The following is a 19,414-nucleotide window of genomic DNA, read 5'->3' as shown; positions in this document are numbered from 1 at the left end:
AAAAACTGTTTCGTTTCCAATATATACACCTTACTTTAAGGTTGCACGGGCCTTCAAATAATCTGGGAAACCATGGGAAACTGAACGCCGCATGCTCCACATTTCGTTGTTGCTGCAAAGTGCGTTTGAATCATTGTACATTTGGTTTTCATACACCAGGGGGTGATGTTGATTTATGTTTTGAAGAGAAGATAAAGGGGAAAAACAGATGTAGACTGATGTTGAGTGGTATTTCATCATCGACAAAATAACGACCTCCTACATAAGTAATGTGGACTTCATCTTTAAGGGTCCATTTCGTCCTCGACGTGGTTAAAAGTCATCCAGTGGACCCAGGGACTGCACCTAGATCATCGTCTAAAGTTTGTATCGGTTACAATTTGCATTTATTGCAGCTAAGTCACGCGACTCTGTTGGTGTGAAATGATGAGATACTACTACTACTTCTAAGGATAATAATAATAATAAAGCCAGGGGACTGTTTCAAAATCTCCCCTCTGTCAAAGGCCAACGTGCTATTGTTTTGCTGCCGCCATTCATGCCGACTCCCCGGTGTAAGCTGATTGGTTGATATAAGTGTCAAATTTACGTCGACGTGTTTCATTGGTCTCGACTTTAGTTTTGGCATCAAATGAAACATGACGATTGGTCAGGGCGAATTTCAGTCGCGTTCGGAAAATCGGTTAAAGTCCCTCCTACTCTCACTTCTATTGGCCGAGAGGCCCGTCCGGCAACAGGCTGCCACTGGGCATTGGTTAGACAGACGTCAGTCACGATTAAGCAAACGCCATTGGCTGTTGCTGCCTGTGGGGTTTCAGGGTTTTCTTCCAAAAAGCAGCGAGGCAGACAGGGACGGTCTCCAGCCATTGTCACCGAAATGTGATGTTTTCGTGCACGGAGCCGAGGCTGCGCGCTCTTTGGATTTAACTTCACACCTGTGAGTAAAACATCCCTTTTGGCTTTGCGGTTGTCTTGCGGACGGTCGGGCGCGTCTCAACACATTGGCATAGATTTTGTTGCCAGAAAAGCAGTCAGTGGACTCTGCTGAACATCCCGGACACCGTCTGTACTCCCTCATTAGTGAAGGCGGTGTTTGGACGGTGGATGTGGCCGCGGTGTGTGCGGTTGACAAGCCGGTTAAGTCCGCTGAGGCGGGTCAGTGTGGCTGGCCGTAACGGCGAAGTTGGTGCGGAGCAGAGCGAGCTCAGCCCCGTTCAGCGTGTGTAGTAACAGCCCAACGGACGCATCTCTCGGAGAACGCGCACAGTGAGCGCTCGTTCACCGACGCTCAGAGTTCGCCCGGGACCAGAGCTGGACCACGGTGCCGGCGGGCGAACTCGGTCTGTAGCCGCGGGGCTAACTGCTGCTAGCTCGTTTCCAGGGGACGGGGGGGTTGTTGCTTCACCGGCGTTGTCCTGTCGGCGTAACGGTGTTCTCTCGTTACGCAACCGCGCCGGCTCATTGTTAGCGGCGGATTTGTTTATTGTTTACGAAGCCGCTCGACCGAGCAACAGTTTTAACAACTGAACAACAGTTTGAGTAGTTTTCCATTAAAAACCCTTGAAAACCACTGCCTGGTTCCGGGCTCTCAGGAGTGAGAATTTGGTGCCTTTCTTGGTCTTACATTGATTTAATTTTTTGCTCCAGACCCTCAGAATGTTACATTTATAGCAGTTAATCGTGAAAATGATCAGCAGATTCGTGGATTCTAAAAATTGTTAATTGGTGTAAAAGTTTGTTGCGGCCCTGTCGGGTGGACACGCAGACCAGACGCAGCTGCACCCTTGTTCTACTGTGTTAATGGAGACCCGTGGTTGACACCATGCATTGCCTAGCCCCTTATCCTAAGCTAAACCTGATTCTAACCTGAACCCTAAAACCAGGTCTTAACCCTCAAACGGCCTAACAAACTTGAGGGGTCCAGCATTTCGGTGCCCACGAAGCTGTCAGACCCCACAGGTACAGCGGGCTCCCGGTTTTTGGACTCTACAAATATAGTGAAACAAGCCCCCACGCCCAACACACTCTGCAGCTGATTTTGACCGAGCCACAATCAACGTCCCCTTTCGTCCTCTAAGGTTGACGTGAGAAACCAGTGACTTCAGTGATGGGAACGATCAAATTTCACTCCGTTTGGTTGCACGTGTAATAATTCATGGGCTCCGTTTGGATGCGGCCTCATTTTACTTGGACGAATGGTTTAGATGAACAGAGTTGTTATTGGACTGTGTAACTGTGGTCCCTCCTTGGTTCATGGAAATGTCAGTACCCGATGTCCCTCGTCAGCGTCGGCGTGTTTAACCAACAGATCCGTGGGTACGGCGGTGGAAAGTGTGTGTGTTTGTGAAGGAGAACCACAAACTGATTCTCTAGACCGTGCGGGATAAGTTGTTTCTTATTTGGTTGTCGGGTCACACAGTCTGATTTGTGTGTGCGCACTGTGAAGTGTGCAGGTGCAATGAAAGATTGTTTGAAAATGTAATAACTTCTGCAGCCATAAATCTACAGCGTCAACGTGAGAGCCTTATCTACCTCTCTACTAGTTTCGCATTGAGTATAATTCATTAAAGAAACAACAGCTTTCACGGCGCACTCTCAATCGTCTCCACCTCTCTTGTTCCAGCTGTTGGTGGCTGAATGTAAACATCTTCAGATGATACACAGAAACGACTGAAATGGTCGAGATGCTGATCCAGCGCATTAGACAAATGACAACCTACAAGCATGTGGCGTTTTTGTTTGATTAATTGATTTAAAGGACCGATTGAATAAATCGGCAACAATTCTAATAATCAGTAACTCATCAATTCATAAGTGCGTTAATCAGCATAAGATGCCGCGTTTAGCAACACAGAGATGGAAAGTAAACGGTTACTCAGAGTCCACCTGGGGTCTACTTGCGGTCTTTCACTCACCAGCAAGTAAAAGACTGAAACAAGAACATATTCACGAACCAATATTGTTGAGTAAGAAATGTGCTCCGTGATAAATTCTCTTCGTATAAAGGCTGAATCAGGATTTCAGAGATGAAGAATGAACTTGTCACTGTCGGTCAGGATGCTTGCAAACATACGGTGTATTTGACCCCCCCCCCCTTTGTCTTTAAACCAGCACCAGTTCTCCTCGGTACACCTGCGCACAGTTTTTCAGGTTCTTGGCAGGTAGGTTGTTCCGGCATCTTGGAGAACCTGCCACGGTTCTCCTGTGGATTTAGGCTGTATCAGTGTCTCCTGTCTCTTTATGTGATCCCAGACTGACGGAGCTCAGCATGCTGTGGTCTCACCAGCAGAACATGTAGTTGTTTATTAAGACAGTGCAGTGGTTCAGACCTAAGGCACTCTGGAGTTACAGTCTCACTTTCTGATGTTTTAAAAAGAAAAATGAAGTACAGCATTCACTCGTCCAGCTCTGAAAATGATGTATAGCTAAGTTGTAACTAATCACGGAGAGTTCGAAATGTAAGCCTTCCCCAGAAATGGGCCTCCTGTCGATGAACTCTCTGCGCACACTTGCTCCTTACTCAGTCACACACACACACACGCAGACACAGCTCACCAATAGAATAGCAACATAGCAGCTGAATAGACTGGGGCCTTGTAAAGAAGTGGGTAGTCAGTAGGCCTGAGCTTGTGTACCCACAGCTAGCATAGCTGCACCGCTGGACTTGTTGCCCAGGGCCACTGTGTGTGTGTGTGTGTGTGTGTGTGTGTGTGTGTGTGTGTGTGTGTGTGTGTGTGTGTGTGTGTGTCTCTCTCGAGGAGAGGCAAGTGCCAGGCGGCATAAGTAATAATATAGGAGTGTTGAAGCTTTTAGCAACAAGGTTAATTGAAATTAAACTTTCTGATGACCTGTGTTCAACTATTCAGAACATGAAAGTTGGGTTAAAGTTTCACTTTAGCGCCATTAGAGTGGAAAAGCCCTTTTCACATTGTTTCTCAAGGTCATGTTCTCTGTTTGTTTGTTTGTTTCAACGCTTAATTCCATGAGGAGAAAATTTGGACTTAAGATTGACAGTAAAATGTAAGACCTTGACGATCCAGTGTGGGTCGTCCTTCAGGTAAAGCCCGCGCAAGGAAAATACTCAGCAGTGAGCAGCTGGTCTGCTGCCTGCTGCGTGCTCAAACTGTTGTATTCATGCCAAGGTGATCTATGCTTGATTATAGCAATGCACACCACTGTCTTCCGATTTCACCCCCACATACCCTGTACTGCTTCGTAATGCGTTGATACGTACACCCATCAGCCACAAGATTAAAAACCAGTTACCAGTTTTAATGCCGTGGCTGAATGGTGTACCGTGCAGTGCAGATTCCCTAAATGTGTTTGTGTTCATCAGTCCCGTGTAGCAGTGCAGGGATGCAGAGCCCCCCTCACCTCCTGACTGTCAGTGCCTGTGCCTGGGTCAGCCATCTCTGTCACCGTAAGTTAGCCTGCAAGTGGAATGAAGCCCTGACACCCTTTTTAATACTCCTTTGAGTTTTGTTTCTTTTCGTCTTCTCTGCCTGCCGCCTCCCATTTATGCATCATCACACACACAAAGTGTACGTATGTGTATAATTATATATTTTTTATATATATAATATAAAAACCTAATCAATTAATAAATTGTTAACCAGCAAACATTTTGATTACTGGTTAATAGTGTGTCATTTATCAGTAAGAAATGTGCTGGTTTCAGCTTCTCACATGCGGGAATTTGCTTCTTGTGCCTGGCTGCACTACAGTTGGGTGTTTGGTTGGACAAAATAAGACATCTGAAGACGTCACCTTGGGCACTTAGAACTTATGATGGACATTTTTCAGTATTGAAAACTGACATTTTATAAACATGGGTTGAAGCCCTAATGCTTATTCTGTTTTGTATGTGAACATTCTTACTTCTACTACTACTTCCTGTTAAGAGAACTGGAATACGATGCCTCTCGGAAGATCCGGTGCATATCTAGATACTCCACTGTCTGATTCAAAAGGTCTTCAAGTAAACTTTTGACAACATAAGTTACTACAATTTCATATCGGGTCGATTTAGCTTCAAGTTAATGCAGTTTCAGATCAGATGTTCTTGACTAAAAGTGTTTTAGTTTTGAATAGCTGAAACTACAGAAAGAAACCTCAGTATTTCTCCCTGTTTTGTTTTGGAAACCTGAATCAGAAAAGCCACAGAAGAACTGGCCTACTGCCCTGCCAACACTAGTAAACATGGGCATTGATACACTGGCTAACCTTTGGCCTTTTCTCAAGGACGATGAACTTTGAACTGAAATGCTGCACATGCTGGTTATTGTTTAGTTTCTGGGTCCGTGGCACTATAATATGTGAGGAGGGTCAGTGACAAATAAGGGTTGGCAAGATGAGCAACTGAAAAATCTTTTTAAAAACCTGTTTCAAAATTAGCAATCAGGTTTGTTCCAATGTACATTTTTTTATTTTTGTTGGTTTCATGTCATTTGAAATGAAATGTGTATATCTATATTATATCTATATTATTTCTTTTTTTTTTTTTTTTTTAGGAAGGGTAAGACTGGTAATGGCAATAAAAGGTAATGCACCTAAAAATGTCAGAAGAATGAGAAATACTAAATATTTTATCCATTTAGAGTGTACTTATAAAAATAATTCATTTTAAAATATCACATGAAAATATATTTTATAAGAATTATTTCTGAATTTTAAGTGTTTTTGCAATATTGAGTGTTACCTATGATGAAAACACCCCTGTTGTCCAAATAATCTTTGACAAATTATGTAAAAATAGTTTGTTTTTGTTTTTGTTTTTTTTGTTTTTTTAATAAAAACATGTTAACATAGCAGTAAAGGACTACATTTTGTTCCACATTAAAACTGTCATATTTTTTTGAAAAACACTGGTTATGCCAATTGACACAAAGCAGTTACACCACCTGACCATGGTGATTCTACGGTCAAAGGCCATTGTTTGTTGAAGAAGCTGACAGTAGAAATCAATCTTGACAGTCAACAAGGTCAACTGAACTTGCTATGTGATGAAAGTGACATCTATTGGGGAAAAATATTCTATATTGTATTCGTTATGAAATAGCAGAAGTTTCATAAATTCTTTTCTACGGATGTAATTTCAATATTGAAGTAACATTGCTCCAATCACTGAATTACTGGAGTTTTAAGTCTATTAAAGCTGTTGTTCATGTTCAACAGTAAGTGTCACTTTTCAGCCATTTCATTCTGCTAAGGTATGAAATTACATACATATATAATATATTAGTTAAAATTGTAAGTGAATGGGATACGAGTGTGCACTAAAGCTAAAAATTTCAAAAACACTAAGATCGTGACACATGCTGATTTTTCATCCTAGCCTTACAGTCAGTCAACAAGTCAACAAGGTACAAGTCAACTTTGATAATAAAGCTGTGGATAAATCGCCACCTTTTCAAAAAATATAACACCGACTCTTGAAAATAGTTCCAAACAGTATGTTAGTTTTTATTATACATCCATATCAGTATGATAAACAGCTCAGCCTCTAACTGAAAGGCTTGTAGTAGGAGTCAAGTGGTGTAACTGGTTACACCATTTGACCATTCAATTTAAAATCAGATTTGACAGGCGTTATCATGGACACCTGTAAACAAACGATCTTGGTGCGATCATTTCGAACATAATTTTGTAATGACTTGTCAATGTTTTCTTGGGGTCAAACCATTTGGTGTAAACCTAAACATATCTGACCAGACCCTAAAAATGTCAAATTATCTAATATTTTTAAAGAGTTATTAACCTGGGCATGTAGCAGTTAGGGCCATCAGGGGTCCTTTTCTGTTATATCATTTCCTGACACTTTTTTCTTTTTGCACACTACTAACAAAATGGGTTCTTGAATGGTGGTTACACCACCTCGACACTTATGGAGGTTGACTTGACTGACATAATTCCTCAAATATAATATTCAGAACAATGGTGTTCCATTACTTTGATTTACTTTTAAATACTTTTAGTGTTAGATGCCAAACTAGTTAATAGGATATTTTGTTGAGAATATCACCTTTTTTTTTTTTTTTTTTTTTTCTTTAAAAAAAAAAAAAAGTGTAATTATTTGGTGCAAAGTTTTTCCTGTTACAACCCATTGACATTTTTGCCATTATCCCCCAAATATTAACTCAAAATGGCTTTTAAAACCAAAACTTTTAGACCAGATCCTCAAAAAAGAATAAAGGCAAGTAATTTGTAACTTTATTTTCACATTTTGAACCCTTTCAAATGTAACTAAACCATATGTACACAAAAAATTAGCATCACATCATCGACCCAGGAGCTGTGGGGCTTGCATGTACCAGAGTCAGACAGAGTTTGTTTTGTCTTGCAATTTGACTTAAAACATTTTTACTGTCTCCAGGTAATTTTATTTTTATTTCTGCAACTGTCATGATACAACCAGCATACGAGGTGGCTGTCCTCTGCAGCCTCAGGTTTCATCTCTTGGATGACAGGATGGGAACCTGACGTGGTGTCCTACTGTTGTAGTCCATCCGCCTCAAAGTCGGACGTATTGTTCATCCTGAGAAGCTTTTCTTCTCACCACAGTTGTAAAGAGCGGTCATCTGAGTAACTGTAGCCGTTCTATCAGCTCCAACCAATCTGGTCGTTCTCCTCTGACCTCTCTCATCAACGAGGCGTCTCCATCCACAGAACTGCTGCTCACTGGATGTTTAATTCTTTTTGGCTCTATTCTGAGTAAAAAGACCGGAGACCCAGGAGATCAGCAGTTTCAGAAATACTCAAACCAGCCTGTCTGGCCCCAACAATCATGCTACAGTCAAAATCACTGATCACATTTTTCCCCATTCTGATGTTTGATGTGAACATTAATCAAAGCTCCTGACCTGTATCTGCAGGATTTTATACGCGGCACTGCTGCCACATGATTGACACTCATGCGTGCATGTGCTCATGCTTCTCATCTTTGGTTGCTCATTCGCAGCACAATACAGCCACATTTAGGTTTTTGTCAAGTCTGCAGTGTAATCTGTTAAACACACATACACACTGTGACTGATCCGTTGTGGCTCTGGACTGAAACTGCATGTCAGCAAGCGTGCGTGTGCATCCATCACACAAGGATACACAGACCCAGACATGCTCAGTAATAGTTTGGATGAGAAAAATATGAATATGCTGCGTCGTATGTTGATTTAAGTGGCATTCCTAAATTTTGTGCTGGTGCTCCGAATATTTTCAGTAAGGAGCTCAAGTCTCGCTAGTGGAAAAAGTAAGTCTGGAGCCCCGCACTGTACTAATGCAATAAGGCATCTAACGTCACTATAATAATACCGTCCCGTGTCTAATGATTTGCTATCGTAATAATACTATGGCAAGCCAGGCAGTTCAATTATACATGATTTTTAACACGTTAACACGCTAACAATGTGTGATCTCAGGCATCAGTTTCACATAATTCTGAGCCACTTGTCCAGCTTGAGCTTGGAAAGGGTCGGTGTCATTAAGATCCCTTTGGCTGCTGAGCACTAGGGTTTAAACATTTCTGTGAGCCAAGAAGTTACTGGAAGTTACTGATCAGTTTGATGGTGACAGTAAGTGTTTAATACATAAAATAGAAAAGCATGTCACCACTACCTATAAAACACTGGTCTGAAATATTCCATTTTATTCCATATATCTGGATATGTCCCAGACATATATGGTCAAAAGAAAAAAAAACAAATATACTCTGTGCTTTTTTGATGTTTTAAAAAGAGTGGATGCGACCGAATCGGCTTATTGTGCTATTTTATTAACAGTTGATGTTTAAAATGTTTCAATCTGCATCTGGCTCTACATCAAAATACCCCCAGAGTTACACAATCACGATAACGGAGGTGGACATCGTCAAGGAATACAAGTTTCTGGGTGTCCACACAGACAATAAGATGCAATAAAACAAGAAAGGTCAGAGCTGCGAGTATTTTCTCAGGAGACTCAAAACATCTGCAGAGCCATGCTGCAGATGTTTTATCCCTCAGTGTTGGCCAGCAGCATCTCCTACGCTGTAGTGTGCGGGGGCAGCAGAATGAAGGCAGCCAATGCCAATAGACTCAATAGGCTCATAAGGAAAGCTTGTTCTGTCCCGGGAGCGGAAGAGGAGTCAGAGAAGAGCATGCCAAGGAAACTACTCCGCATTACGGACAGTGCCTCTCCTCCCCTGCATGCCACACTGGAGTCATATCAGAGCACCTTCAGACGTAGGCAGAGACCACCACTGAGAACAATAATGTCAATATCGTGCAATTTCTTTTCTTTCTTTTTTTTTTAAACATAATGTGCAATTAAACTTTTCTGTTTTATTTTACTTATTTTACAAAATTTGTCTTACTTTTTTTCTATTATGCACTGATGTTAGCATTTACTCCCTAAACATTTTACATTTATTACTCTATTGTTTATCGTCTTATGTTGTAATTTTTGAGCAATCTCTGGCACAAGAATTTCCTTAAGATTTAAAGTTCTATCTTATCGGCCCATGATCATTTTTTTTTTTTTTTTTCCCCCCTAAATGTGATATGAATATCTTACCAGGTGTCAAATATAAATAACTAAATAAACACCGAGTTCCACTTATAAGCCTTTTACTAAATAAAGTTTCATCTCAACATTGGCACCAAATAAAATCAGTCAATAATGCCATTAAAATAAATCCATTAATGTAAAAAATATAGTTTTGTTTCCAAAGTGCTCATTTTGATGTTAGAGGTGGATTATGTCCAACTTTGCTTTCTGAACAACGTAACAACTTGTATTATTCAGATTAACTGAATGCAAACCAAAGGCCTAGACCAGGTTAAATGAATAAACAAAGTGCAGTCTCTTACACCTATAGGGGTGTTTACAACTCATGTAAGAAACTACAGTTCAGTGTTGCCAAAGTCCTTGATGCCGCCACTCCAGTCACAGTGATTTGCCTCTGTTGTTCATTCATTGAAGATAGTTTCTTATTTTTTGGGGCAGAATGGTGACTGTTCAGTGAAGATTTCCACTTGTGGTCAGCCACAGTGTTACAAAAGTACAAAACCATTTACCTCCACTGTTGTGCAAAACATTTGAGAATTGTTTTGCGTCGTCTATGGCACCTGCGCACCTGAATGCTCGCTGAATGCGCTGCAATGACTTAAGTTTCCACACCATGAAATGCAACAATAAATCCAAATTACAACGGGTTCAGTGGACAGGAAATGATTGTCCCACAATGTCAGTTACACCTTGGAGTGTATCTATGGCCAGACTGCCAATAGGTCCTGCCAGAGGGTTCACATCCTGGAGTTGTTGCATCTGTGCAAGGCTTTGACTGAATTGGTCAGCAGGAACCATTACAACTTCTTGCCAGTTCAGAGCAGGAAATGCAGCAGCGGCACCTTGTTGAGCAGTGTTGGGACCAAAAATCTCGGTGTCCCGTGGCAGTGAGTGGTTGTGTTTGCCTCTGAAGACATCCTTGCAGTAATATCTGACGTGATGTGTGGCGCCCAACAGTTCGCAAGCCATGGTTGTTCCATCTTTCCCTGAAAACATCCAGGTCTTGGGTTAATCCGTGGCAGGTAAACATAATGCAGTGCCCACGTGTGTAGATCATTGGTACAGTTGATGATTCCATCATTTTCAAGGAATGAGAAAAGCTGGTGGTACACATTAGTCATACCCCATAAAATATATCCCCAAAGTCTCTCTATCCACTGGATATGGATACTTCTGCCCCAGATGGCACTTCCTCTTTCTGATCCATGGTAAATGTTCATGAACAAGTGAACACCATTGTCTTTTCTGCTCCATGGTTGAACTTTACTCGAGACGATCCCCATACCAGCGCCTTGAACAAACTGGTCAAACACTGTGCTACTTCTGATGTTGTCTGAAGCCTCCAAAGACGCAACCAGCCTGCTGAAGCCACAGATTCCACCGTGGATCACTATTCTCCGCCTTAAAATGAAACAAAAAGCTTTTATTTGTCCAGTGTGTTAGGATTATATTAATAAATTCAGGGTTCTATGCTTATACCTGCCAAAAATGAAGGGTGGGCAGTCAAACTGCAGATTCTTTTTACATAATATAATATCAATGATACAAAGCAGACACAGAAACATCTCATAATTACAAGGGACATAAAAGACGACATTAGACACCTCAATTTATTAAAACTGTACAAAGTTCAATTGACTGGGAAAAACATTTTACAAAAACACAGACTATTCTGTCATAACAACACGTGCCTGTGCAGGATCTGTGCTTGTTTATTCTCATGTCAGCATAGATAATCGGATCCCCAAGTCACTCACACTGGTGTACCAATTTTTTTTTTTTTCACATTTGCATGCAGGATTTTTTTTTTACTTGCAACAGTGAATGAAATGCTTACACCATAGAGCCCTGTAAATTATCCAGTTGAGTGTTTAGTCTCACATCTACCTTATCAGCTTGTGGCTCCCATCTATGTACCACAGTCTAAGTGTAGTCTAAGTTTTATTTGCTTATCACTGAACATGACCATGTTACAAAAACACAAATTCTGGTACAAATAACAACAGCAGCAGCCGTAATAATAATTGCGCCTTCAGTAACTACACCTTGAAAATAAAATTTATGAATATTAAAATACTTGCACGCTTTTGTCGCGTGGTATTTGATTTCAAAGAGCACACAGAAAATGAATGTTTAATAGTTAAATGTGTTATCTTCTCCTTATTAATCTTGTTTCTTTCCTCAATAATAAACTAAGCCCAACTGTTGGTTTTGAATGTAAAAAATATTGTTGGTTTTTCATGCTCAGAATGACCCAACTGTGTCAACTATGTGGAATATCTGAACTACATGCATTACAGTACATTTTATTAGCAAACATATTTGTCTGAAGTGATTTAGAATAAGTTATTTCGTTAACATTAGGGAAATTGACCGTATATCCCATATATTGAAAAACCAACGTTAAACATTACAGTCAACACAAATGTCAAACACATGACATACAATGGAGAATAACGTATGTAACATGATGTATGAATAAGACTTGCACCAATATGTATGCAAGCATACACTATGTATGAGGTTATGTGTATGTATGAATAAAACTTTTAACCCTGGTGATCCTCTCAACAGCGTTCCTAGCCGGAAAAAGCTACATATCCCCATATGCATAGCACCCTATAAATATGATGATCCAAGGTGTTTCCTTTTTGCTTGTTAAACGTTGATTTCTGCGTTAATTTAGTCAGTAAAAGGGGTAAAGAATTCCATGTCTTCAATTCTGTCTACTATATTACTGTGCAAGAAATTGGTGTGTGCCTTGGGGAGTGAAAACCAGCCCCCTGTTGCCTGTCTGGTGGCATATGTAAATGAGTGGAAGTTGTGTTTTAATTGACTGTACTGATGGTGATTTGCGTTTTAAAACTTTCTGTTTTGCAAGGTAAAGCGCAGTGAATATTCTGTCTTACACGTTTAGCCAGTTCAGACGGAAGTTCTTGGTATTGATGTTAGTGCCGTATTGTCACTGGATCTTTTTGTGGAATCGGCCCATTTTATCTGGCAGTAATCAAGATTTGAAAGAAAAAGAGTACAAATTTAGTTAAATCGATTATTTTCACCTTAAAAACTAGAAGGCTGTGTAATTTCAACACACTGTTGCCTGTCATTGGTTATGAAAGACTGCCTTGCCTGCACCAGGTATACTGTATGTCAAATTGAATTCAGTGGTGCGCAAGTTTATTGCCAACAAATACCGTTTAATGACCATTAAATTTAAGTTTGGAGACATTTGTGAAACAACAGATAACAAGATCCTGTAACAGCAGATATAACAGCTGATGCACAGTTCCAGCCTTCTCTGTTTAATAATTAAAGATGAGTGTGTTCTCCCAACATGGTCTGCGACTCCTCTGGTCTCTAGGATTAGAAGAGACTGATAGAAGAACCCAGATATCTGAGATGAGATGGAAAGAAAGGACAAGGAGTCTCATAATTGAAGATGAAAATATGTGGATAAAAAGATAGTAGTTACAAGCACCAGTAAAGAAGAAAGCAGGCAGAAAAGGAATGATAAGCAGAGACGAGGGGATATTATTCAAGAAGGATAGAGAAAAAAAGTTGGACAGACAGAGAGCTGTGAGTGTTTTTTCTTCTTTGATCCATCTCTCCTCCGAGTTTTAGACTTGCCGGTACAGGATGGCCTTTACTCTCGGGGATTACTTTCTTTTGTTGTTTGTTTTTTGTGTCATGGTGGGATAACACCCTCTCATTTCCAGGTTTAATTATGCAAGTTAACCTGGTGTGCTTGTCTAAAGAGATACATAAGTGCATGTATAAATTATAGTGACTGCTGACCCAACAATGTGACCCATTTTCCGTTTCTTGTACTTGCGGTTGAACAATAGGAGAGATCGTTCCAAGTGACTCCCTGGAGGTTCCAGACGAAGCCGCCATGTCTGTGACTGTTCATGAGAATCGTAAATCCCGCACCAGCACGGGCTCCATGAACATCTCACTGTTCCACAAGCCTTCACATCCTGACAGTGTCCTGACTCACCTGAACACCATGAGGAAACAGTGCATGTTCACTGATGTCACTCTGTGGGCCGGGGATCGCTCCTTCCCATGCCACAGGTAAAGTCATGCTGACAATATTTCTGCATTTTACTGGTAAGATTCATCAGACACAACCATCAGGCCACCACCCAGACTAAAAAAAATTTTTTTACTAAAGACACTTTTTTTTTGTTGTTTTTTTCGGTCTTGACATTGTTGGTGGAAAAACAACAAACTGTTTGTGTCCCACAGGGCAGTCTTGGCAGCGTGCAGCCGTTATTTTGAGGCCATGTTCAGCGGAGGGCTACGAGAAAGTCTGGACAGTGACGTCAATTTCAGAGACAGCATACACCCTGAGGTACTGCTGCTCCTACAGAAGATGTTATACTGTATTTTGTTTTTGAAAATTAAAGCTTTTGACAAAGTGCCGTAATGTTAAATTGCATAAGAAGGCTCTTTGGATGAATGCATTCAATGCATTTTTGTAAAGCCAACCTGAAGTCTGTGTCCCCAGCAGCTGGTAGAAATCTGTCAGAGATTCAGGTGGTCTGCAAAGTCTGTTCTATTTTATGTCAGTACACCCACACTCTCCACTGTGTTGACAGTCACCTTTCTACTAGTAGCAAAGGGACCCCATGCTGATTTTTGTTGCCTTATTGGACAGTTGAAAGTATAAAGATAACAAGAAATGAGGTGAGAGAGAGATGGGGAATGACACGTGACAAAGGTCCCTAGTTGTAAGTGGACTCCTGGATGTTGCAGTTTATGGTCGGTGACTTCACCCCAGGGTCACCATTGTGCCACTCCATGCTGGTTTTTTAAGAACGGTATCAATATTAGAAAATATCTCACATCAATTTGAAGACCTTATTTTTCATTAGAGTGTTCCATGGTTTATTTTTTTTCTGACTTAGTACATTACTCTCTTTCTCATTCCTTTGCTAGCTGCCTCTCTCTTTTGTTTGCTCACGCTCTCAGCTTGTTCCCACACTTTTACTCTCTTTTCCTCTCACTTTTTTTTTGAAATAGTTTGGACCAGAACTCTCTTATTTTGTGAATGAAAAGGTACACAAGTCAGAGCAGCTGCTGGGTCTTTCTTTGACCCTTCAAAAATGTTTAGTTCTATCAACTCTGTCCTGATAGTTCCCGAACCATTGGAACGGGGACTGTTTTTACACCTGGAACTACCTTACAGGAACTAAATTTAGTCCCAGGTTCCTCTGGTTTACACACAGGTTAAGTTCCCTCAGGTTCTCAAAGGGTTATTGGCCCCCGGGAAAGTTCCTGCAGTGGAAATGTCTTGTGGGTAATGGTGACACTGAAATGACCTCAAACACATCTTTGGTATTTCTGTTCTGAAATGTCTTGTTACCTATCAGCCACAACATTAAAGCCAGTTAGCTGTTTTAATGGTGGGGCTGATTGGTGTATACAAATACAAAGACTGGTGACAAATGAAATGAGTAACCACTGTAGAGTGTGTTGTTGAAGTGTTGTTCCATTAATAGCCTCCAGAACAGCTTCAGTCACTGCAAAGTCTCCCACAAGTGTCCAGCTGGGTTGAGATCTAACCTGCTCAACATTTTGATTTGATTGATTGTACATCCTTTGGAAAAAAGACAACTGTTGCACCCCTCTCATATCTTTTTTTGTTTAAACAAGACTAGGTCAATACCTAGTATGTGGCTGGACTCGCCCTTTATTTGTTTGCTTCTCTGTACTCACATATACAGTAATTAATAAAGCTGAATTCCCAATAAAGCTGTTGTCATTTACATGTTTTTCTGTTTCTGTTGTCAGACAACGGAACAAGTATGAAACAAGGCCCATTAAGACTACATGTTAAGCAGCAGTCACTTCCAAGCCATTTCCAAGCTGCTGCTCTGCACTGCTAAAATCCTGATTTGATAACTGCAGTAGTAGCGTCTGACAAAATTACAATACACGTGAGTTAAAGACAAGGGCTGTGCTGGGATTTTGGCTATATTTACTTGTAAAATAATCACTCAGAGAGAAAGCTAGAAGCTCTGTGTCAACTGCTGTCAGTTCAATTGAGTGAGAGGTTTTCCTGTGGAGGAAAAGCCTGACCTTGTGGTTGTTAGCAATACTGGCAACTCTCTTCTAAAGAAAGTAGCTAAGTTTTGTCAAAAAGTTACTAGATTTGCAGCTACGTGCCGGGGGTCTGAAAAGTCGGTAAATCTAGCAACAAAGGCAGTAAGTTGGCTATACTGCCTGTAAACACGCCTGATGTCACAATAGAAACTGTTTGTGCCAATTCATTTTGAAAGGGTAACAGCCAATGGGGAAACTCCAACACTTAGTCTTGTGGCATTCAGCTGACCAATGGTATAACTTGGTATAACACTATCACTCAGTCAGTCAGTCAGAGACATTCACGTTTATAGGGCTGGCTCCACTGTTGCGATCCAGGCGATGACTTGGCAAGGTTATCAGTTTAGATAAGACCTCCATGTGAACTAGGTTTTTTAAGGCATACAGAAGCCTTAGGATTAGACGTTGTGTCACACAGTTGTACATGCTATTATGTCAGTGGTTAATGATCTTATTTCTCTACTCCTCCAGGTCTTGGAGCTGCTGCTGGACTTTGCCTATTCTTCTCGAGTCATAATAAATGAGGAGAACGCTGAGTCATTGTTAGAGGCAGGCGACATGTTGCAGTTTCATGACATCCGGGACGCAGCCGCAGAGTTTTTAGAAAAAAACCTGCACTCCTCCAACTGCCTGGGGATGATGCTGTTGTCAGACGCACACCAGTGTAAAAGACTGTACGAGCTGTCATGGAGGATGTGTCTGTTGCACTATGAGACAGTAAAGATGACCTCTATTCTTTCCTCGCTTTCATGTGTTCATCAGTGTGTACCTGCCCAATTACTAACTATCTGCAACTGTGACAAAGTGGGTTGGGTTGGGTTCGGGGGGGAGTCAGCCACACAGATGTAGTTTACAGACATACAAGCGTTTGCTGTTGTAATACCCCAAAACAAAGCAACATTTTTATTGATTAGTTTCTGATTGGTGTACTCTTACTTAACCTTAATAACTATTGATTTGGTTGAACCTTCTCCTGTTGATAAACACAGACTTAGTGTTGTTGATGGTATCCATGGGGGGGTGGGGGGCCTGAGGTGAGATGAGCAAGTAGTAACCACCATGGCTGACTGATAGGCTGACAAACATGCCCCTTTTCGAGCCTTATACAGAGTCATGATATCACATCTGGGCTAGCCTCTCTCTTCCACCAGCTACTTGAACACAACACAATCTCCCATTCAGCATTTCTTTCATCTGTCCTGATGAAAAAATGAAAAGTGTTCCTGGAGGTTACCTTCCATATTATAAGACGCATCACAGATAACACAACAGTTGCTAGAAGAAATTGAAACCTTTGTTTTTGTAACGGATTTCAATAAAGTTTACTTTGTGAGCACAAAAGAAACTACATCTCCCATAATAAGAATACGAGTGTGGGCACTGATGTCATCGTAACTTGGTTTTGTACGTATCAATAAAACTTAACAATGCGCTCTTCTAAAGTAATTTTTAAACTTTCTAGCTGTAATCTCTGCTGTCCAAAAACTTAGTCCTCTCTGTCCCACTGTTATTACAGACGTGTGAAATATTCACAGACTCGTCGCTGTTGTTACTTATTATTTCAAACTGCGACCCTTCATCTTGCTCATGCACCTGCATTTTCTGTCGACCCTAAAATTTATGCTACGTGCAGTTTATGTTGTTTAAACCATAATTACAAGAAGTGGACTTGCAAAAACCGTTCACATCAGCATCCTTCTCGTAATTCAGAGGTATTGATAGCGACAGCATTTTACAGCGACGATTGGGAGGATTACAGAGATGTCAACAAACTGTCGGCGGAATGGTTGCAAATGCACCACCACGGGCAGTTGTATCAAAATAAAATCTCCTATTAACACTTATACAATCAACTGAGCAAACTTTATAGGAGCTATACACTGTATCTATTTTCACTTGGTAAGAAACCAAAGAACCTAATTTGGGCTGTTTATCTGCTGTGACTACGACATTAACACCAGGTCTAAATGTTGTGGAAGATTTCTTATACCATGGACTAATATGTCAACACTTCCAAGTCAGAGTACCGGCTGTTTTTCCTGTTCTTCTCGTTCTTCCAACATTTTGGGAACGCAGTATTAACCCAAAAACATATGGAGCTTATGGGAAATGGTCCTCATTGAAGGCTGTAACAAGACAAACATATTGAGCCAACAGCGGTATTAGATCTTCTTTATGTCAACACATTAATTGAGCCACACAGTCCTCTGTTGCTCTGTTCCAAGGTTGGATTTTTAATGGTTTTCTTCATTACAAATGTCAACAGGATCCATAATGTTCTCAAAATACAAGGATCCGCTGCGAAAAAGACTGAGTGTGTTTTGAAAGAGAAGTTGAGACTGAATAAAATTTAATAATGGAAGCGATCTTTGGGAGCAGCATTAGCAGCCATTTAGGCACTTCACGCTGTTTGTTTTCACCTTTTACCGTGGTTGGATGAGGAAACAGAAAACAAACCTGGACTGAGTGTAGTAATGAAAGCATGAGGGTGGATACTTTGTTTCCTATTTTGAAATCTCCATTATTTTATGAGTCTGATTGTATTGATTTGGCTCACTGTGCTTTTCCTGTCAGTAAAACTGAGTGAAATAGTGTTTAGTGTGAGCTAAAAGGTTTTCTGCTGCCCCATCACAAACAGCACTAATTCATTTTACAGTATATAGACTCCTCCTCCAAACTACATGAGAGAACAGGTCTTTGTTATTGATATGCTCACAACCAAGATGACTAAATTCAAGTTTACAGGTGGTGCTCCCTCGATCATCATCTCATCTTCATCAGCTGAAATGTAGATGTACTGTAGATATTTCACTAGGTACTATTGTACTTTACAGCTTTACTGTACGATACCTGAAATCTAACTGTTATTTCTGTCCTTTAGGTTAGAGAATCGGAGGATTTCTACAGTTTGTCTAAAGATAAACTGCTGGAGTTGATTCTTAGTGATGAGCTGGAGATAGAAGATGAACAGGTGAGTGATCCTCTACTTCCTTTTCTCTCCTCCATTTCTCTTATTTAATGAAGTTGCCAATGCTAAGGCCTCCTGACTGACCATTCCATACTGCAGATATATGGGATTCACCAATTTCTATAGTCTCAGATTATTCACCAATTTTTACTGAAAGGCAGTAATGGTTCCACATGCATTTTAGTTCTATTCATTATAACAAACAGCAAGATGAAAAAAACGGTAACCAAACCAACTTAATGCTTCTTTCTGAATATTTCATGTTTGATTGTATATTTAACTTGTGGCAGGATGTGTTTAACTCTGTGATGCGGTGGGTTCGATATGACTTGGAGGGTCGGCGTCATCATTTACCAGACCTGCTGAGGGGCATCAGGCTGGCTCTGCTGCCGTCTGAATGTCTGCTGGAGGCTGTAGCCTGTGAAGAGTTGGTTATGGCTGACAAGAGGAGCAGGTAGACTGTGTCAGGGACCTAATGAATCAATATAAAACTAAGTCTCTATTCTCATCTCTTTATTTCACTTTGTTTTGTCTAACATTAATTAATATTAATTTACGCATTTAAAATCTCAGCAGGTGTAATTCATAATAGCACTGTATCTTTACCAGTACTATATGTGTACGTACGTGTATGTATATATAGATATATACATATATATATATGTATATATAAATGTATATATATATATGTATATATATGTATATGTATATGTATATATATGTATATGTATATGTATGTATATGTATGTATATGTATGTATATGTATGTATATGTATGTATATATATGTATATATGTA

The 19,414-nt window shown here is 40.5% G+C and overlaps 1 protein-coding gene across 1 annotated transcript in view; it reads left to right on the top strand.

Annotated features, from left to right (window-relative positions):
• The first annotated feature begins 794 nt into the window (after positions 1-794).
• Positions 795-19,414, top strand: part of LOC120793492 (kelch-like protein 25) — a 38,850-nt gene continuing 20,230 nt past the window's right edge. The window contains 7 exon segments of the mRNA XM_040133623.1: positions 795-937; positions 4,337-4,420; positions 13,386-13,614; positions 13,789-13,894; positions 16,120-16,365; positions 18,530-18,619; positions 18,907-19,212. Coding sequence (XP_039989557.1) covers positions 4,357-4,420; positions 13,386-13,614; positions 13,789-13,894; positions 16,120-16,365; positions 18,530-18,619; positions 18,907-19,212 — 1,041 coding nt within the window. The 5' untranslated portion in view covers positions 795-937; positions 4,337-4,356.

Source organism: Xiphias gladius, chromosome 8 (assembly GCF_016859285.1).
Source record: "Xiphias gladius isolate SHS-SW01 ecotype Sanya breed wild chromosome 8, ASM1685928v1, whole genome shotgun sequence".
Taxonomy (NCBI): Eukaryota; Metazoa; Chordata; class Actinopteri; order Istiophoriformes; family Xiphiidae; genus Xiphias; species Xiphias gladius.
This window is presented reverse-complemented; position numbering and strand designations above follow the sequence as displayed.